General features: G+C 39.5%; 1 protein-coding gene and 1 long non-coding RNA gene across 10 annotated transcripts in view; one reads left to right on the top strand and one right to left on the bottom strand.

The window, feature by feature from the left end:
* NCKAP5 (NCK associated protein 5) overlaps nucleotides 1-21,745 on the top strand; it is a 610,895-nt gene that overhangs the window by 233,837 nt on the left and 355,313 nt on the right. For all 8 annotated transcript variants that reach the window (XM_083703012.1, XM_083703010.1, XM_083703011.1 and 5 more), the window contains one exon: nucleotides 10,106-10,179. In XM_083703012.1, coding sequence (XP_083559138.1) covers nucleotides 10,106-10,179 — 74 coding nt within the window. The remainder of the gene's footprint in view (nucleotides 1-10,105; nucleotides 10,180-21,745) is intronic.
* The window catches only part of LOC310833630, a 52,054-nt gene that overhangs the window by 23,994 nt on the left and 6,315 nt on the right, over nucleotides 1-21,745 (bottom strand). For both annotated transcript variants that reach the window (XR_014558855.1, XR_014558856.1), the window contains exon 2: nucleotides 19,479-19,662. This is a non-coding gene — a long non-coding RNA (uncharacterized lncRNA). The remainder of the gene's footprint in view (nucleotides 1-19,478; nucleotides 19,663-21,745) is intronic.

The following is a 21,745-nucleotide window of genomic DNA, read 5'->3' as shown; positions in this document are numbered from 1 at the left end:
ACTGTATGTACTTTTCGGAATGGGGACAAACAAAAATGAATGGGGCTAGATAAGTCTCCACTGAAATTATAATGTAGGAACAGTATTGGAATGAAATATTTCTCCCCTGCGGATAACATGGGAGTAGACAGGCTACTGCTGTTTGGCATGACAAGTGTGAGCACACCAATTTTGTGCATTCCACTGTACATTCCTTGGTTAACGAGCTAAACAGTGGCGCTTTGTGGTCAGAGCCACTGCAGAGAGACCATAAAACTTCTGGTTTAATGAGATAAAAGTATTGTGTCACAAAGAACGTGCCTCTGTTCAAACCATAGAAGGAAAGACATTTCAAATGCCAAAGATCCAGTGTCAAATATTCAGGAAAATTAACCTGACAGTGTAGGCACTGATCTAATTCAGTGCTTGCACAGCAGCAAAGGTTGCATGCCTAGCCTCCCTGTAAAAATAAGCTGCAGTCATACCAATCACTTGCTTGGCAGGGAAGGGAAAGTTAAGTAAGGGAGACCTAAATATGGCCTTATATTTCTCCTCTTGAAAAAGTGTGGGTGTGGAAGTGTAGCCCCAGGTTGCTAGATCAGGTTGGATAATGTCATCATGGGCGCATCGATTTTGTTCAGGAGATTTCCTATCCAAGTAGGGTCATAGATGTGTTCTACTGCCACACATATAAAGCCTTTAGCCTGATCTGGGCATTGTGACTTCTCCCTGTTCTTTCTAGCCCAAACCACATAAGATAGTAGTCGAACTACATATCCTGGCTTGTAGTCAACTGCCATCTCTTTCTGAAGGCCAACTCCTGTTGGCCCTTGCTGGTAATAATGGCAGAAATCCTCGCTTTGTTCAACTTAGCCATGATTTGTGATTGTTACAAATTAGCAAGAGTTAACATCTACTGGGATAAATTGTATTGCTTTATGGGGCGTGTGACAATCGAGAAAAGAAAAAAGTACACAGTGTACATTTATATGGAAATATGAAGACTGTTGTGCTGAGCTAGTGGCTTGCCCTCAAAGCTTTCGTATGTAATTTATGGAAAGTGTTACTCCCATTATTCAGAAATGTATGTGTATATATTACAGAAAGGGAGAAAACGTATCTTATTACAGTTATACAGACAATAAAAGGCAGAGTTTAATGGACCATGCTAGGTTTCTCTTAAAACATTAATTTCTTTGTGTTGTCTTTAATTTCCATGATAATGAAATGTTCACAATGGCCACTGGATATTATTATATGAGAAATAAATTAGATCCTTGCAGTTAGATACAAATCCTCTCTGGTGTTGTCATAGGGATATGGTTACTGTGCACCCCCCACCTCAAAATGTTAAATGGTACCCTTTGAAAGTATTTCCTGTTTGAGAATTATTGTTGGTTTTTCAGAATCCTTTTATTTAACTACTGTTAAGCTGATACTAATGCAAATGCTTTTAAAAAGAAATGATTAAATAGTTCATTTCATTTTTTTTAATTGCCTCCTCCACAAGTATAATCCTTGCGGCTCAATGAGATTTCCATGTGGTATGTAACACTTTTAAATCAGAAAACACAAGGAAATGAAATGTCGTAGACACAGAGATGAGTTTAGCATCCCATGCTGTTGCTACTGTACTGATAATGGAAAGGACTGACAAATGAACACACAGCTATTAGAAATGTGCACAGCAAGTGCACAGTTGTTGGTTTCACAACAGCTACAAAAATGGGGATTTGGTTCCTTAACTGTGCAGCAACTCAAGATCACATGAGAATTACTTACCTTTTGAGCATCTTGTAGCTGCCGTGAAATACCATGTGCACTATCAAAGGTGGGTGAATGATAGACTGTCCCTCTACTTTTCAGTACATTTGGTGTAAAAATACCCATATATTTTTACTATAAGCAGCACCTTTGGGGGAAATAGCAGCCAGGAAGGGGGCAATTTTCATTATGAACGTGGTGTAGCTCCTGATTCACATGTAATAGCAATAAATGTCTCACAGCACTAAGTTCAGCTTATGATGGTAGCTACTGAGAACATGAATTGCTGGGTTAAGGCTTTTGGAATTATCCAAGCATAACAACTTTTACTAAATTTGCTTTTTTCAAGTACAGATTTTCATTCAAAATAGATTCTGAGGAACAAAATATCTCACTAGGGCTTATTGGTGTTTATTGGGGTTTGGAGACAATTTTGACACGCAGACATGTATTCCACAAGTTCTTTTTCTAGACTTATTGCCTATTGCTGGGATGGTGCTGAACTTTCTAATTGTAGGTTCCCTTTCAAAATGACCACTTCATTTTGCTAATTCTGTGCCAAATTTCCTCTCTAAGCAAGGGCACATGATGCTATCTACTTTCACTATACAGCATTTGGGAAATGCCTAGCTTTTTTTTTTTTTTTTTTTTTTTTTGGAGAATTCCATAAACACAGAGTGTAGGCTTAGGCTGGGCTTTTATTCATCAGTTCATGCTGAAAATAAAACTTTATTTAAAAAATGGGGTTTATATATTTACTGAATGTTGTTGTTCATTAATGCAAGAACAGAGTCTCAAACAAATAAGTTGCATACCCACTCCCCAAAAACAATAATTTCCTCAAAGAAAATGAATGATATATGCTCTGCCTACATACAATATGTGTTGTTGTTTTCTTCAAATCCCATAAATTTTATAGAGATTTTATATGGACCATTATAAATACTTCAAGGCAGGAAATATGTGTGCAGATATATATGCATGTGTGGGTGCTTATGGATGTGCACATTCACCTTTGGTATAATTCAAGATTGCTGTTACAGCTGTCATGGACTGGCTGGATGCAGAGCAGTGGTGGGAGGCACCAGCTGGGGAACCCCCAAGGGGAGTTGGATGGTGGGACAATGATGAGTGATTAGAGGGAGAAGAAGGAGCAGACTGGGTGGAGGAGGTGTTGGAAGCTGAAGAGGTAACAGGGTTTAGTGAGCAGGAAGTGGCTGTGGCAAAGGGAGTCCAAAATCAGAGGCTGAAGTGGAGGCTGGATAGGAGTGGGGGCAGGCTGCTAAAGAGCCAGGCTGCTAAAGAATCTCCCCATTCTGCTGTTACCAGGTCTCCTCCCTACTAGTCTCCCAAAACACGGAGAGGGATGAAGAGTGCAGAGCAAAGAGAGGCAAGATGAAGGAACCTCGGGTTGCTGGGGAAGGACCTGGGGGAGGAGCCTTATAGTGGTAGGAAGGTGGAGACTGTCGGTCCTCGCACTTCCTCCTGGGAAGAGTTGCTGCGATCACTAGGCTTGCGCTGTTTTGGTTTATTTGAATAAAGAGTTAACTGGGTGTTTTATTGCTGATCTGCTCCTGACTCTGTCACCTGACAACAGCTTAAGTATAATTCACACAAAAGCTTGCTGTATAGATATTTAATAGTGAGAATCTTCCATGTTAAAATGCATTACTTTTTAAAAAAATGTTAAATTGAAAAGATGTAAAATATGAACTTTTTGAACTATTGGTTCAACTTTCATCTTCAGTTCTCGCCTGGAAGACTCCTGATTCCCTGCTGTCATGGGAACTCATTTCCAATTGGGGGCAAGTTTTCAGTCTTACTTTTTGAAGACATCTGTGGGCAAGGCCATCACTCCCTTAAAATACAGGTGCTAAATGATGAAAATGAGTTAGATTCACATCTGGTAGAAATTCAAGCAGAGCAATGGATAATGGTCTTGGCTTCAAACTTTGTATTCAGACTTTCCCCCCTACTTCCTTTCATCTTTTTTGGTCTCAAGCTCTCATTGCATTTGTTCTTTCTCACAGAGAATATCTGTATTACAAACATAATATAGGAGTTTATTACAGTTCACTTACCTTGAGTTCTTGAACAAAAACAGAGGATCATATTTTTGTGAGGCTTTTGGGAATTCTCTTTGCTTCCTATCCTGTTATGGGGCTTGGGGACTCACAGGAAGGAGAAGCAAGAAACAGATCCATACAAGTCCAGGCAGGTATCTCTAGGCAGGGCGGGACCCTGGTCAGTCCCCAGGGGCCTTGCTAGCTAAGCTTTAGAATACATTGCCTTAGCAAAGAGCTGGGATCTTCTTATGTGAATTGTTATGGCTCCTTCCTCCTTGAGATGACTGTGTTCACCTAAAGGGCCCTTGTCTGAATCTTCAAGTACTGACTTTTATGTTGTGGATTGTATGTGATTGCTATTGGGGACTTGTTCTCTGAGTCTGCAGAAGGTGGAAAACTATGTCATCTGGTCAGAGGATCAAGGGAGAGGTACTGACCCCCTCAAGTGGAGAAACCTATAATTCTTTATTATTATCTTCCTCTCGGTCATGTGAGGAGTCATGTTTGAGGGTCAGGGCACTTCCCAAGAGGAGGCGAAAGCACTGTTAAGCCTATTGAAAGTTGAGTGTATTATTGTTCTTGACTAAATTTCTATTCAGTAAACTGTCTTCCTATCTATCTTTGTAAAGTGTCACCATACATGTTTGTGATGTCATTGTATACCTTATAAGTCATATCCAAAACAAAAATGAATGACATTTCATACCAGATATTACAAATCTGGGTATGAAGTTCACACACACTCTATTCTCCCAGACTGAGAATAAAACTGGTGCAAGTTCAACTGAAAAGAGAGAACATAAAATAGCTTCAGTGGTAACGTAAGCAGTATACAGTCTCATCTGGGCTTTACTAATACTGAATTGTGTCTGCATTAGGTGTGCGCGCGCATGCATAAATGTGCACCCACTAACTATAAGACTAATTGTATAGCAATGGTTCTTAGAAAATAAATGTGCATTGACTAGACAAGCACTGCCGGCTACTGCAGAACAGATGTTACTTTAAAACCTGCCTTAACAAGTCCCATTCCTTCAGCAGAAAATGTTTGTGGCTAGAGCTGGGTGCGCTGTCAGACGTGGAACAGAAAGACAAAGTGACGGCAGGAAACAATGAAAGCAAGATGCCTCTCAGCTGTCTTACTAAAGGGGTAAAGAATGTGTTGGCATGTCTGCAGACAAGGAAGCCCCAGCCCTTGCACTCCTGTTGGCCTCTCATCGCTAATCTTTCATGTCTGTGTCTTCATGACAGGTCACAACATACAGGAGCTACTGTATATAGCTCTGGGGAATGATTTTCTAAGTCAGCAATGTTTTTATAAAGAGAGTCTAGGCAACTGAACTGGAGACCTTTGAGTGAGGAATTTTGATGGCTTTCCCTCCCTCACATTAGCCTTGTCAATGGATGGTACTTATAGATGAAATTCCACCTAAATTTTATGTCTGTTTTATTAGTTCTAAAATGGATAAGCTGAATTGATTGCCATCCCCTTCCTGAAGGTTTAATAGGATCTGTCTGTAATAGGGGATTTTTTTTGACTTCACATAACTCTCATGCTATTCTTAGGGTCCTTATAGACAGAGCAGAAATGCTCATATCCGTTTGATGATGGTAATGGTGAAGTGAAGCAAGGTGGGCAAGAATCCTTGTTCCTTTTAGTGATGGTTGAAGCGCTTAAACTCAAAGCATCATTAACTCACCATTTGCCAATTACAAGTGCCATTTGTTAATACTGGGGCCTGGGGAGGATTTTTTGGGGGCAGGAGGTAGTTCTAAATAGACACATTTTTGTGGTTTTGTTTATCTGCCAGCTGATTCAGGAGCTTTGCTGGTGGTGGGATTTAGTAATGCATCACTGTTGGCTGGCCAGATGGGTGGCTGCTGCTTGCTTGAGAAGATGCACATGTTTACCACAGTGTGGCTCCTGAAATTTCCAGTCTGTGTCCAATCAGAACCTGATACTTGAGAATGATAGTGATAGTTCCCAGTTGGTACAAGTCATGGAGTAGGTTTGATTAGAAGACTGAGATGGGGATGACTGTAAATTGATGGGTACATTTATTCGTTCCATAGGCAAGTTCTGTTGCGCCTCCCAACTTGGAGTTTTGTTGTTGTTCCAACGGTTGGATATTCTTGATTTGGTTTTATAAAGGGCAGATTTTTGTGAAGCGTGCCCTACCCTTGGAGTATCCTTCAGAGACCACTCAGGTGCAAAAGACACACATAAATGTGTATTATGTTTAGTTTACATTGTAAGTAAAGGACTATTTTCAGGCGCAATGGAACTTGTCTCAAAATATACTGGCATATTATGAGGCAGACACATTTGCATTGCCAACTAATTATTATTGAAATTTTCTTAGTGCAGATTTTATAATAATTAGCTGACACTGCAAAAAGGTATTAGGAAGAAGGCAGCAAAGAGTCTTGTGGCATCTAAAAAACATATTTATTGTGACATAATATACCATAGGAAGGCGTCAGAGAAAGGCATCCTCCTTCCCCTTCTATGGAACAGAGCAAACTATTCTGGTCTGCATTCTTCCTTGATCTGAGAGCAGAACATTCATTAATTTCCCCAAACTTGACCCATAAAGGTTGGGTCAGATTGCTGGGATCAAGAGAGCTCTCAGAAACACTGGGATAAAGTATCCTCTGTTGGTATCACACTATCTGAATGCCCGCATGAAAACAGAAGGAGGGGGGGAACTCTGCTACATTTTTTCCAGCACTTCACATAAATACTTCTCATGCCTTGTTAACACCTCCTGTCTCATTTGATCCATCACATACATGATTCACATGCAAGCACCATATGCTGCAGAGGTCAGTTACTTACAACCATCACTTATATTCAGCGTATTTTGTTTGACCTGTATTCTTGTAAACAATGATTCAGTGATGGCATAGTTTCTACATGCCCTTGTTAAATGCTGACTGCTCAGAACTTGATTATTTTAACTCCTTAGTCAGTCTCAATGAGAATCTGTCCTTCCTTCCTTATATGTAACTACGTTTTAGTCCAGTCATAACACCCTGGTTTTTTTAGAGGAAGGCACTGTGGCTTCCCCTTTAAAGTTTTGCAGTCCACCCCCACAATTTTGTATTCAACTCTAGGCTCAGTACTTTGTGCAGTGGGAACCTATCAAGCTGCTGTAAATCTGCCTCTGCAATCAGGCAGCCAATACAGAACTTTAGACTGGTGTTATGTAGTCTCACCCAAGAGTAACACTCAACACCCTTGTGGTTGTATCTTGCACCAGCTGGGTTCTCTGAATTGTCTTCAAAGGCAGCCCTGCATAAACCACATTACATTATCTTAATGGTGATATTACTAGGGAATAGGTACCGGTAACTGTGCTCAGGCTGCCCCTGGCCTTAGCGGGAAATAGGTGCCAGTGTGGCAAAGTGGAATCAAGGAGGTATTCCCAGAGTACACACTTCATATTTCAGGTGGATAGCTTATTGATTTGTTTTATGTTCTTGTTTTCATCATGTATTTGGTGTTTTGATATTGTATTCTTGGGTTGCTGGTGAACCACTCTGGGGTCTGTGATGGGTGGTATACTAATTTAATAAATAAAATAAATAAAAATAATCCTATCCAGAATAGACTGCTTTTCTTGTTTCTCATAAAACCCAAGGAGCACCATTCCACAGCAACCCTGGTCCTGTCAGGAATGCAATCCTTGTTGTACAGCCAGAGATGCCTTGCTAGCCAAGTCTACCATTGACACTTGTGTAAAAATGTATTCAGCATGAATAAAGGCTGGAGAACTAAGCTGTAAAGTAGCTTTTTGACTTCATGCTGTATACACTTGTGTGCTTGAGAAGAACGATGTTAGAAAAGGACACCCAGCCAAAATTTGCAACAGTAGAATATGAAAACAATTGGCTTCAGAATATGATAGATCAGTCTTAGTCACGTCAGCTGAGATTTAATTTTAAATGTGTGCTGATGCTTAAGTAATTTTGAACAATTAAGAAATCTATGCAAAATGCTTTGTTAAAGCAACTGCTGTGGTTTTTTTTTTTAAATAAATAAATAAATTTCATATTTCAGTGTATTTGATTTTCAGATCTTTCTGTATGGTGCATGTAAACTTTAAAGGCATTTGCCAATTTTTCACTGACTTAGTATTAGAATATGATGTCTGCTTTGGTTTCTAATAAATTTACCAACAGAACTGCAAAACTAAAATGTTGTTCGCATCTGTCTGTTTCAAGAGACAATGGAAGAAGAGGCATAATGAACAGGTTAAGTGACACTCTCTGTACTGGGTGGCTTTTCCTGGTGGATGCCACAAGCTGGGGCTGCCAGCATGGGAAGGGATGCTTGTGTGGAAGGAGTTGCAGGGGAAAGCAGGAAGCCATGTAAATAATATCCCCCTCATTTTCTGCAATGGGGGTCTCCACTGTATTCTACTGACGGAATGGCAAATCTGGATCCAACTCTGATTTAAGCATGCTTCACCATTTGTTATTTTTTATATGGCAGAAATAGTTCTAATTATACAATGCTTACTGGCATGGAACATGGCCCAGTGTATGCCATAGTGTTATCCAAACATAAGTCAAAATCAAAGCTCTGAGCCGCCACAGGCTAATTTGCAATGCAACTGATTATTAACATGGAATTTGGTCTTTTAAAAAAGGAAAGCACAGTGATTGCTTAAGTTGTTTCCTTGCGTATGTTTTATGGTGGTGTCTTTCAATTAAGGCATCTACTGAGATGTTACTGGGGAATTCCTGAAATGGCTGGGAAAATAAAAGGCACCCACTGTACATGAAATATGATAGTGGTTCTCTTGTAACATATATCTTCATGTTGAAAAGAGATGTGGCATTGATGCATTATTCATGACACTTCCACCTTGCACTTTTCAATTATGAGGAGAAATGGCTGAACAAAGACCTGTCATTACACAATACACAATTCCACAGTCACATGCCTTCTCAATCAATAATAAAGCCTGCCAAACAACCCATGTGTGGAGAAAGATATTTTCCTCAAAGGGGTGCATCTCTTTTATTTGGGTGAGTACAGAAAACATCAGAGAAGTTCTGATGACACATACTGTTGCGCTATACACTTTGCATATTATTAAAACCTTTCTTGAGAAAAGATACACAGAAATATAAGCATTGTGTGTAATGAAAAGCAGCATTGATTACTAGCTCCTTTTGATTGCATTTAATATTGAAATCATGATTTTTTTTTAGAAGTTCACTTTAATGATTACTGGGGGGGAAGAGTTATGTTGTATTTCTTTTACTATATAATCAATTGATTCATGGCTTGTAAAATGTTGGCTTACATGAAAAAAAGCAGTACTTGCACAGAACATTTCAAATATAAAAATATGAGGCTATGGAAAAGAGATTTCATGTAAACATTGTTGAATATGCTACTTAAAAAAAAAAAAAAGGAATGTGTTCAATTTAATGTACTCTTCCATGCTGAGTATAAGTAGCTAGCTGACCAGAGTGGCGGGGGCAATCCAGTCAGATGGGCAGGAGACAAATAATAAAATTATTATTACTCACACAACCACGAACCTCCTTTAACAAGTTTATAAATTCATTTTACCCATTTTAAAGCAGTAAATATATATATATATATATAATGATACAGTACAGTGATTAAGTACATTGTAGTGATTAACTTCTGGTTGCCTTTTTTGCTTGTTGACATTGGGTGAGATCCAGACTTTGCCTTTTATAGACAGAAAGGCTGTTTCCAGATCAGTGTGGTTGGTGGCACTGGGAGATACAAAGGAAAGGTTCCTCACTCCCCTTTGCTGCCAGCAGTAAAGTCTGGATCCAGCCCATTTATCTAAAAAGTGGCATAAAGTGTTTCAGATTGGTAGAAGATGATAAGATGTGGGCACTCCCAAACTCTTACAAATCTATTATTGCCTTTGCAACAGCTATTGAACATGTACATGAATTAAATTAATATGCTTTTCATGGCCATATTATTTGTGACTTGGGATATCCATGGTGGGATCTCCATTTTCCATGCCATTTCCTCAAAGCCACTATGAACACTACCTGAATTGATTTTATCTATGTGCTACTGTTGTTTTAAACTCTCTGTCTCTGTCTCTCTGTGTGTATTGTTTTTATTATATTGTAAATTGCTTTGGGATGCCTTATGGGAAGTGAACTAATTAATAGTTACAACAACAACACTGCAGGAGAAAATACACATCTGATGAACTACAGTTTTTGTATGATTGAAACCTGCATCAGTTAACACAAATTAATTTGCTGAACAATTTCTTTTATCACAGGAATATATGGACTCAAATAGATACATTGACCATTTGCTGACTCAGCTGGAAGAGCAGCGCTGGAATGTGTGGAGGTAATTATATAAATGATATATGTGTGAGCCAATTCATATTTACTCAGAAGAGGTACTGTGGAGTAGAGAGGGAGAAATCTGTCAGTTTCAGTTGTTCACATTAATTTTGGTTCTTCTCATTTCCCCATTTCCATGTACATTTGCAATCAAAGCAGGAAGTCCATATGAAAATTTGTGTGCATTTTTCATTAGCATTTCTTTCAGTGTTTCATTTCTGTATGCAGTTTTGCCTGGTATATACATTTTTTTGTGATTTCCCCATAATAGAATGAATTTTGTGCATTGTTTTCACTTATATACACATTTCTGCATGCACTTTTCGGTAATGTATGTATTTTTGTGTGCATTCTTTGGTTGGAGAACTACAATGCAAAATTTGGAGAAGGGCAGGGTTTTCTTTCACATGTTGTTTTGGAAAGGTCACTTTAAAATATGAACCAAATGAATTTCTCCCCCATCTGTGTTGTGAAGGCAATCTCAAATGTAACAGCCAAGTATTAGAATCGTACCTCAACACATCTGCTGAAAAAGATCAAATCTTTATTCATAAGTACTTATCCTTATCTGATATTTAATGTTGGATGATATACTGTAATACTGTGTCAGATTGACTGACAGCATGATGAGCTTGTTTTCTTGATCCATCTGGATATGGTTGTTATTTTTAATTGCACTGCCTTTTTCTATGATACCAATTGCATAGCTCACTTTGCTCAAACTGATGCTTAGCTTCCAACTGGAATAATTGGCTACATTTTCACACACTTGCTTGAATCCTGTATGTACTTACCTAGGAGTAAATCCCAGGGCTTACTTCTTAGAATCAGTAGAGTTGGAAGGGACTCCGAGGGTCATCTAGTCCAACCCCTTGCAATGTAGGAATCCTGCCCACAGCCATCCCTGTGTGGGCTTGACCCACCAACCTTCTGGTTAACAGCCAAACACATTGACCCATTGTGCTACCTGAGGGTAAGGAGACTTTAAAGGCAAAGACTTGGTATCAAAAGTAGCTCTAAGCCTCTTGTTCTAATAGCACAATGATTTACTCTTGTGCAAGGGAATGTTCCCACCTCTCCTACCCCTGCATCCCCTAGATCAAAGGCTGGGTTCCTTCCAGCCTTCTGGAGGAGGGTGTAGGCTACATCCGGGGGGGGGGGGTACGTTTTGCAAGTGATAATCTGTGCAGTAATGGAACAAAGGCATTGTGCCATCCATTATGTTCAAAAATGTAAATGTAGACACTGAACCAAAAAACCAAGGCAATCTTATGATCAAAAGTCTAATTGAGTACAATAGGACTTATTCCTAAGAAACTAAGAACAGGACTGCAGCCTCAACAAGGCAATACAATACCTTATCTACTCAGAAGTAGAGGCCGACTCTCAGATAAAGAAGCTTAGAATTGTCACTGTAATTTTAATATTATTTGCTATTCCAATGCATTTAGTTTAGACTTTTAATGGTATAATAAAATAAATAAAATACATCTAAATTAAAGCTATAACCCATAGGTGAGCAACACTGACAAGAACAACCCTAATGCTTGTTGGAGACTGTCCTGATGATGATGATGAGTCAGTGGAGGAGCTTGTAAGAAGCTGGTCTGGGGCTGTTAGTAATAGAAGGTGACTGGCAGGCAGGAACTGTACATATCCACTCAAAGGCTAAGAACTAGAATTAGGAGATGAGAGTGGTAATGGATAGGCCCTTCAGAACCCTGGACAGGTCCCAGAGAGTTTACTTGTGTTGAGTAGTTGATGTTCACTGAGCCCTTATAGACTCTCTAGGCCTGATTATCCCTCCTAGGCTCCACTCCCCTTGCGGGAAAACAGATAGCCTTCAATGAGCAGCTCTCTGGCCTTCAACCTCTCCATTGCTTCATCAGGTTTATTACTTAAAGTCAAGAGCAGGTCTGGTGGAGAGGCTCTTGAAGAGGCTGATCCTTAGAGTGGAGTCTAGCTCAAGGGCTCTGGTCATTGGGGGTTTGGGCTGCTGGATTTGGGTCCAATATCAAGTACCTGGTCCATCATGTCTGTGGTCTACTGCAGGGTTCTCCAGATGTTGCTGGACTCCCAAACCCCCTTTTCTCTCTGATCATTAGCCATGCTGACTGGGGATGTTGTGAGTCCAGCAATGTCTGGAGGGCCACGGGTTCTCTACCCTCTTCTAGTGGCTCTTCTAAACCAGAATCCAAGGTGCTGCTAGCTGTAGTCATCTCAAAAACCATAATTAAAAAGGAAATATTGCAAGAGAAATTGTGTGAATGAATTAAGATAATAAAAGCATTTTGTCTGATTAACAAGTTACAATAAATGGAAAAATTAATGGATGTGTATGGAAGATAAAAATAGTTGTAGGCAGATAAACTTTACTAACTTGGGCAGAACACAATACTTTTCAGGATCAAACCAGTGCTTCCCTGTCTGTAAATCTCCCTGTCAGAAATACTGAATGAAAATAAAGTGCTGGCTTTGAATGTAATTTGTATTATTAATAGTTTTGGCATTTATTTCTTTTATTTCAACAATTTTTATATGCTGCTTAACACTGCAGTCTCCAAGTGGTGATGTACAGAAACATGCAGAAGCAAGGAGGGAGGGAATCCCAACAAAGCAAATGTTTTGTTTGTATTGGGATCGAGACTGTACATTGCATTCATAATGTGAACTAAGGGAGGACGTTTCCCTCCGAATATTTCAGCTTATTGATTCCCATCTCTTAAACATTTCCAGTTTCACTGTTTCAGCCATTATCCAATTCCTTCCATTCTGAATGATAAAGGGTGGAATCTAACACCATGCTTATATGATTATTCCATTAGTGCAAGCATTTCTGCTTGCTAGGCCAAATAGTCTCCTCTCTCCTCCCTCTGCATGCTATTCTGGGGTTCTCCTGACCCTCCAGACTGGATTTGGAGGAGGCCCAGGGGTGGGGAGGGGAAGTCCAATTGTGCTAGTGAGAGTACTTGCACTGCCTTCCGCAAGTGCGTTAGTTGGATCTGGTCCATTGTGTTCACATAATTTTTCTTGCTGCTAATATTTAAGCCAAAACATTTAATCCTAACTCACATTATTCATTTTTAGCCATTTCAACCAAACATGCAAGCAAAGCATTGTGACTACTATCTTATTTTACAAGTCACTTCGGCTTTATTAGAAGGTCTTTTGTTTTGTTTTTTAAAGAGAGAAGTCTCTGATATGTGGAAGACCATGGGAATAGCTGATGCTATCCAAGGGCAACAGTAGATTGTCTATAGTCAGACAGATGCCCTAATAAATCAGTGTGGACCACTTCTCAGACTTCATTATGCCCTTGATTTGTGGCTGCCACAATTTTAACGTATTGGGTCATTGGGTATTGAACCTGACATTGAATGATAAGCCCCCAGTTTACTCTGGGCTAGCTAATAAAACAGACAGGCACAAATTCTGAACATTTAGCTCCTTCAGCATTACTCACAGCCTGGGCTGATTTATGGCAACCAGGCCGAGACAGAGGAGACTAAAAGCGATGTCATGGTGCTCATGCAGAATGTCTATGTTACCACATGTAGAACAGTATGCTAGAAGAGGCTTAATTGGATGTGGGAGAATAAATTTCTTTTCATTTTACAGAGCTTGATAGATTTTGTTTTCTTCATGTGGCATAGCCATCTGTTCTGGAACATGAAAATTTATTGCTACAATCTCGCTCCCCTGAGGATCGGTTATGGTTAGCTCATGTTTCATAACATTTTTTCAAAAAAAGAGAAGAAAAAGATCAGGAACCTGCACTCCAGACTAGTTTTTCCATCAGATTTTGTAAAAGCATAGTAAAGAGTCCTCTCAGCAATCTGTACAAATCCAACTGGCTTCAGCTCCCTCCAGATTTCCTTCTATACTTTTTCAGTTGGTTGTTGTGGAAGATATGAGGATAGAGATGAAATAGCAAGATAAAGCCAGAGGTCTCGATCATTTTAAGACAAGGCTATTTCTTTTCTTTTCTTGATTATTGTTGTTATTGTTAGTGATCATGCTTTGAATATGCCGATGCTCTATTTGCAGACTTGGAAAACATTTTCATTTGCAAAGGAGCTTCAATTCATTCCTAATTTAACTTCATAATATATAATTCATAAACAGGCAATAGGAACCAACTCCTAGGGCCTTTGGGGGGCTTCAACCCCCACAATAAAGTATTTGAGGGGGCCATTCCCATTCAAATGGTGTTTGTGCACTGAGTCGTGTGATCAATTATGTCAGGCGGGACTTACCTGGGCCCCCTCAATATTTCATTCAAGTTGGCACCCCTGCAAACAGGCACGAGCCATCTTTGTTTAGTGATACTCAGTTTGTAAAATATTATTTGAGCTTTGTGCCTATTCACATTCTTTTGATGTCACTTGCATACTATACATATACTATGTATTGTGAGACCATGCGGGGGTGGGTAGTAGGACTTGTTCTATAGATAGAAATGTTTTAGAATTGTTCACAAATGCATTTCCCTGCTACACCTGTATCATATCCTTGAAGTATGAGAATAACAGGTGCTTGGAAGTTGAGGTGACTGTTCCTCAACCCCAATCCCCATTTTCTAGGGCAGAAAGATTTGAGGTGAGCTTTAGTAGTGTTAAGATTTCTAACAGTTCAGTTTTATAAGTACAATATAGCTTGATCAGTCTAGTCCTTTATACAAACCAGGATTCCTGAAGGCCCTGAATGCTGTCTAGAGAGCAGCGGGGGAAAGTCGGGAGTACTTTAGCTGGATAATCCTATAGATATGGATACCACATAACTGTCCACCTTTGCCAGCTTAAACCTTGAGCTCTTATTTGTGAGGTTGTATGAATGCAGGACACAATAAACTCCAGATCAGCTTCCCACATTGGGTCCTAAAGGCAGTATTGCCCCAATTTCTCTTCCTATCTGCTAAGTAAACTGTGGTTTTAGATCTCCATTAGCACATTCAACAGAGGGACGGGGGTGGCGCTGTGAGTTAAACCACAGAGCCTAGAACTTGCTGATCAGAAGGTCGGCGGTTCGAATCCCCGCAACGGGGTGAGCGCTCGTTGCTCTGTCCCAGTTTACCAGCTCAACTGCTGTTTTTGTAAAAAAATAGGCTGCACAAATATTATCTGAGTCCTATTGAAATATATGGTAACACTCCAGTTGGTTTTAATGGATCTAAGTAACATTACAAAAGGATAAAGGGGATGCAGGAGGCACTATGGTCTAAACCAATGAGCCTCTTGGGCTTGCCAGTTGGAAGGCTGGCGGTTCAAATCCACGCAACAGTGATGAGTTGCTGTTGCTCTGCCCCAGCTTATGCCAACCTAGCAGTTGTAAAGCACACCAGTGCTAGTAGATAAATAGGTACCGTTGCAGTGGGAAGGTAAATGGTGTTTCCGTGTGCTCTGGCACTCATCACGGTATCCCGTTGCACCAGAAGCGGTTTAGTCATGATGGCCACATGATCCAGAAAGTGTCTGTGGACAAACACTGGCTCCCTTGGCCTGCAGCGGGATGAGTGCCACGCCCCATAGTTGCCTTTGACTGGACCTAACTGTCCAGGGGCCTTTTACCTTTACCTTTTACTTTTACAAAAGAATACAATTATACTGTTTATATTTTAAAATAAATATATAAAGATAAACCTGATTTCATGCAATTAAGAAAGAAATGGGTAGAAAATATTTTCAATTTTGCTCAAAGATTCATCGATCTATCTAATTTAGGCTGTCTTCTCTTACTATCCCAGAGTTTCATGGGAGGGCCTTTTGACATAATGCAGGATTAAAATTCATTTCATGTTAGCGGGAACTTCAGGTGAATGCCAGTGGGTAGCTTATTATTATTTTGTATCTACTTTAATTAGAAGCTTGTGATACTCTTTTCAAGCATAAAACCAATTCCTGTAATGTGTCTGATATTACTTCTAATTTAATCCACTGTTCTGTAACTGATTTTAATTTTTCATTGGCTTCATTTATCCAAATAACTTAAGGGGAACCTCTAGGAAGAGATTGGGATGATTCTGGTTGTTCAAGAACAAAAAAATCTTTATTTAGGAAACAGTAAGGGAACTGATGGGTGCCTCTGAAACCACAGTTGCTGGCAGGTGCCTTAATCTATATCTAGAGGTGCAGATTAGGAAGTAAGGAGCAGAGTCCTGTGGGTCAGGGATTAATAAAGACTAATCTGTGCATAGATACAAACTCCAAGGATTAGTGATGGAAAAGTTTGCAAGAACTCAAAAATGAACAAAGTACCTGAAAGATGAAGTGTCTTATGCATGATCAGCAATAAGCCCAGAGCAGCTGAGGCCAAAATATTTGTTTTACAGTTTCTCCCTATCTACAGTGTTGTCTGAGAGCACAGTTTGTGAGATACAGTTGTTGAACTTAGAACTTTGTATTGATCATGGTCACCTGGTAGCCCTGCACCAGCTCTTGACAGATAAATAAGAAGGATACTTACATCTTACATGAGAGAAGGCTTGGCGACAGACAGTGGGCACTGTAAACATGTTACTGTGAATCTGCATTATTTTGGTGTAGATTCCAGAAGCACTTACTGTAGACCAATACCAGGAAGTTTTAGACTATTGAATACATTACAAAATATTGAGTATGTAGGATAGCAGCCAAGGGAATGCTCAAAATAGATAATAATAAGTTAGGCATTTACAAAGCATGTGTTTAATAGAATGGGGTTTCTAGAATGGGGTAAATGAGATATATTTGTATATCTGTTGAAAGTATTAGCAGGTCTCTATCCTCTGGAGCTTAATGTTTGCAAGCTAAGGATTGGCAAGTATTAAAGAGGTTGCTTTGTCCTGTAATCATAAACATCCACTGGGAAAACTTAATTGGTCACGAGCAAAATTACATTGTAGGACTTCTTCATGGAAAAAAGATATTAAGAATAAACAATTGTGATTAGCTGTAAATTGCTTACCTAGAGAAGGATTCCATGGGACTACAAACAAATGGAGAAACCGACTTACTCCTTGCCATTACTGCTACATATCCTTAGGGGGTGGGGAGAAGATTGCTATTTCAAATTTAACTGTAAGTGCAAACTCTACACAGATTTCTAGCAACTTACTTATTCTCTTGTGTCAGACTCTCTAAGAATATGATTAAATAGAGCAATGGACAAGCAGACATAGCGTGAATACAGATGATCATTTACCATGTGGTAAGGCACTACAGTGTGCATATAACTACTCGCTAAGCCACTCATTTATAATGTTGTGCTTGGTGGTAAGACCTTATTGCCCATTTCTCTGGAAATCCATTTCTTTGGATTTCTCATTTAGTTGTGCTTGTGTAATTAGTTTCATGGCTTTGTTGAGAAATGTGGAAGACCGGCTTATCACTGCATGAACTACAGGTTTAGTTACCACTTGGTAAAATTGTGATCTATACTTACAGTGTTCTTAGAATTGTTAAAAATCATATTCTGCAAAATCCCTGAACCTCAGCTACCCTATAAAACCTCAATCACCCTACACATGTCATCAAGTCCCATGGATGGGATGGATCTTTTTGACCACTGTTAGTCCAGAAGACTACACCTATAATGTCCATACTCTCCAAACTCAGGAAGAATAGTCCCCAGGGGAGTTTCGACTGTTTAGCAGTATGTTTCCAGCAATGGGAGCCTACTGCTGCACTGTCTTGGCAGCATCCAAGGCAAAATCACTGTTTGTCCCACTGATGAATCTGACGAGTACTCAGACTGCTCATACATTCTCTAATAGTGGCTTAGGGACTCTTTTTTAAAAATGCTGAACGAAGAAGCAGATTCAATTTTTCCTGTGCAATTTGCTCATTAGAGCTACATGTATTTTTCAAATACTTTAAAACTATTTTCATTTATTCTAATCAGATGTAATGCACAACAACTAACAACTAATATATCCTCCTTACCTGGGAATATGCTCCCATGAACTTACTTCAGAATAAGCATGCCTAGGATTGCACTCATAAGAGCTGGTTAACACAGGCCAGGGGCAAGTGGTAGTGAGGGATTTGTGGGACAAATTAGATGCAATTGTTTGAATGTTTTACTTTATTTTATTTGGTGCAAGGAGTGTGCATATAGATATTGGGGCTCTGGCAGGGGCAAATGGTTAAATCACTCCCTTCCCTGACATTGGATCTGGTACCTATTTGGATTGGGCTCCCCCAGCTGCAATCTACTTTAAAATAAACATTCACTTGCATGAATAATGTCACATCTGTTTTGGCCCTGAGGGTTGTGCCCAGCTGGTATTGCCTCTCCACTCCCTCCCAAATTAATTTCATACTCCCAGAGTTTTCTATGTCATGTGTAAATTTAATATAGCTTCTTAAATATTTTTATTTACTGATATATTGTCTGGGAAATGGTTGTATTGGATAAGGGCATCAGGCTGCAAGGGCAAATTTCAAACAAATAAAAAGTTACCCTATCTTGCATACGAATCCATTCCTGATGTGCAGTGTAACCTGATGGGTGTTTACTTAGACATAAGTACTACTGATTTCAATGGGTTCTTTGTGTTCCCAAGTAAGCATGCATTGAACTGTAGCATCATTTTTTTGTGTCATATTGGTGACTGATTGAAGGGAAAACTGTGAACTTAAAAGTTATCATGACCTTTAGCAGGCACATTTTACTCCACAGTTTTTCCTCTTAATGCTACTTACAGAAGTCTTACCAGAGCAGTAAATGAGAATTTCAAGCTGAAATGGTTAACACTGCCTATTTTTTTTTAAGCCATTCTGTCTATTTGCTTACTATATTATCAGATTGTAGTGAACATATATTCCATTTTAAAGCATAGCTTTATAAGATGATTCTGAAAAGGATTCCTTCAACCTGCACATTGTACTAAGTGATATAAAAATGAGAAAATCTATTGACCAAATTCACAGCAAGCTTAATAACAAAGCAAGCAAGCAAACAAAAAGCAGAAATGTAAACAGATGTATTCCTTGGAACTTTTCCTTTTAATTAAAAGGCTTTGAGCAAAATATATTCTTTAGACTTATGTCATAAATAAATATAATCTATTCTACTAAGCTGAAAGGCACAAACTCAAGCAGGGAAAAGGGCAGATACCCTCATAGACATATGGATGTTTGTTCAAATACATGCACAGACCAAAGGAAAGTATGTGGAACAATTAAATATGCAGTCCTGGGAAGTTTTCCTTTTTTTGTTTGTTTTCAAGGCTTTCTTTCTTAAGAACGAACTCTTATGTATTCAGATGTGCTTACAACTTTCAAAGGTTTAAAGGGCTAGAAAAATGTTGGGATTTGATTTTACCTGATCCCATCTGTGTAAGGCAGATGGTTATTGTCTGGATCTCTTGAACTGTAGTCCATGGTTCAGTTGAAGGGCAGTGGGCACAGCATGCCTAGACAACTGTATCACCGCATGAGTTAAGCACAGGTCCACTCAAAGGAATGGTGGCTTTGGGGTGGGGGAGGATATTGGATTACATGCAAATCTAAAAAAAAAATAAAAAATTATCCAGCCTAGAGATTCATTACTGAATGAGATCATTGAGATCAAAGTATCAAACAAAAATGCAAATGTATTTATCTGTTGTAATACAAGCTGTCTCTGTGAAGCCCTGGAAACATTTCCTGTCCTTACATTTAAAAAAAAAGGGATTAAGTGCTTTCACTGAATATTAAATATTCAGCATTGAAAATCCCACAGAAATACATATCTCTCTCTCTATATATATTTTTTATATATTATGATTGTGCCACACTATTGAAGCTATTACTCATTAAAAGAGTGTATTTAAACTGCTGTTGAAGTGATATACAGCAAATGTCCAACTCCTAAGACTTGATGATCCAGCAAAGCCATTTTATTTATTTTTTACTGGAGGCTTATAAGTTGTTAGAAGGTGCAACATCAAAATCGCTGCTGGTCTGTAATTTTGCAGTCGTGTTATGCTAACAGCCAAATACCACGTCGGTGGAAATACTTAAGGTTAGGAATAATGTTATATACATTGCTTATATACATATGAAAGTCAAAGAGAACATACCACGGTGTTCTGTTGTGCCAGAAGCGGTTTAGTCATGTTGGCCACATGACCCGGAAAGCTGTCTGTGGACAAACACTGGCTCCCTCGGCCTGAAAGTGAGATGAGCGTCGCAACGCCATAGTCGCCTATGACTGGACTTAACTGTCCAGGGATCCTTTACCTTTACCTTTATTTTATGACCCTAGCACCACATCCAATCATTATGAGTGACTATGATGGTGGTGTACCAAGTGACTTCTGCTGATAATAATATTCTTCATGCTTTTCCCCCATATAGTGGGCCAGCATGTTGAAAGGAGCCTTGGGGCTGCACATTTAGCATGCCCCCTCCAAATCACACTGCTCTTCTTGCCTCCACCATTACATTTGATGTGTTGAGAACAATGTTTACAGCAATGAGCCTTTCCTGGGTGTGGAGGCTCCCTGCTTCAAACTTTATTTGTTTGTTTGCTTCTTTGTTTGACTTATTAATTGTTCCAGGAAGAGGTTTCTAGGTAACATACAATGAAACAAAATTAAAACATCTAAATGTGATAAAATGTGAACTACTAGTAAATAAAGGGATGCGGGTGGCGCTGTGGGTTAAACCACAGAGCCTAGGACTTGCCGATCAGAAGGTCGGCGGTTCGAATCCCCGTGATGGGGTAAGCTCCCGTTGCTCGGTCCCTGCTCCTGCCAACCTAGCAGTTCGAAAGCATGTCAAAGTGCAAGTAGATAAATAGGTACCGCTCCAGCGGGAAGGTAAACGGCATTTCCGTGTGCTGCTCTGGTTCGCCAGAAGCTGCTTAGTCATGCTGGCCACATGACCCGGAAGCTGTACGCCAGCTCCCTTGGCCAATAAAGCGCGATGAGCGCCGCAACCCATGACTGGATGTAATGGTCAGGGGTCCCTTTACTTTACTAGTAAATAAAAACAAACCGAAGTACAACAAAACTTCAAATTCAGCACAGTAATATCAGATTAAGAACCCCACCCAGATACACACAAAGAATTGAACAAGAACTAAAAAATAAGTAACATTAAAATGTTAAAAACTAATTAAAGGGCTTGGGAGACAGGGAAGGTCTTTGTCTGATGTGGGAAGGATATAAATGTATGCAGCAGGAGAGCCTCCCAAAGGATAGCATCCTACAGAAACTCTTTATAGTTGGGAGGAAAATAGCAGAGGTGATGAAGATGAGTGATGATTTAAGGAGCTTCTTGGCTATCAGTAGCTGGTGGTATTCTATCAAAAGAGTGTTTGAAGGTGTAGACTAGACTGTCTATCGAAAGTTAGCTGTCAGATGCTCAACCTGCACTTCAAAGCTCACTTCAGATGGGAGACTGTACAGAGGTAAAGTCTAGAATACTTCCTTACATACTCCCTTAACATTAAGAAATCCTGATTCCTATTCTCTTATTCCTGAGCTATAGGAACCCAATCCTGACCAAAAGACATGTCTTGGTTTATCTAAAATTCTAGGCTTAGAGAGTGACAATACTGGCATAGATACAACCTTCAGGGCAATTTGGTTCAGCATTTGATGT

The sequence above is a fragment of the Podarcis gaigeae genome (genome assembly GCF_964106915.1).
Source record: "Podarcis gaigeae genome assembly, chromosome: 1".
NCBI classification, from domain to species: domain Eukaryota; kingdom Metazoa; phylum Chordata; class Lepidosauria; order Squamata; family Lacertidae; genus Podarcis; species Podarcis gaigeae.
Note: the sequence above shows the minus strand (reverse complement) of the source record. Positions and strands in the feature narration are given on the sequence as shown.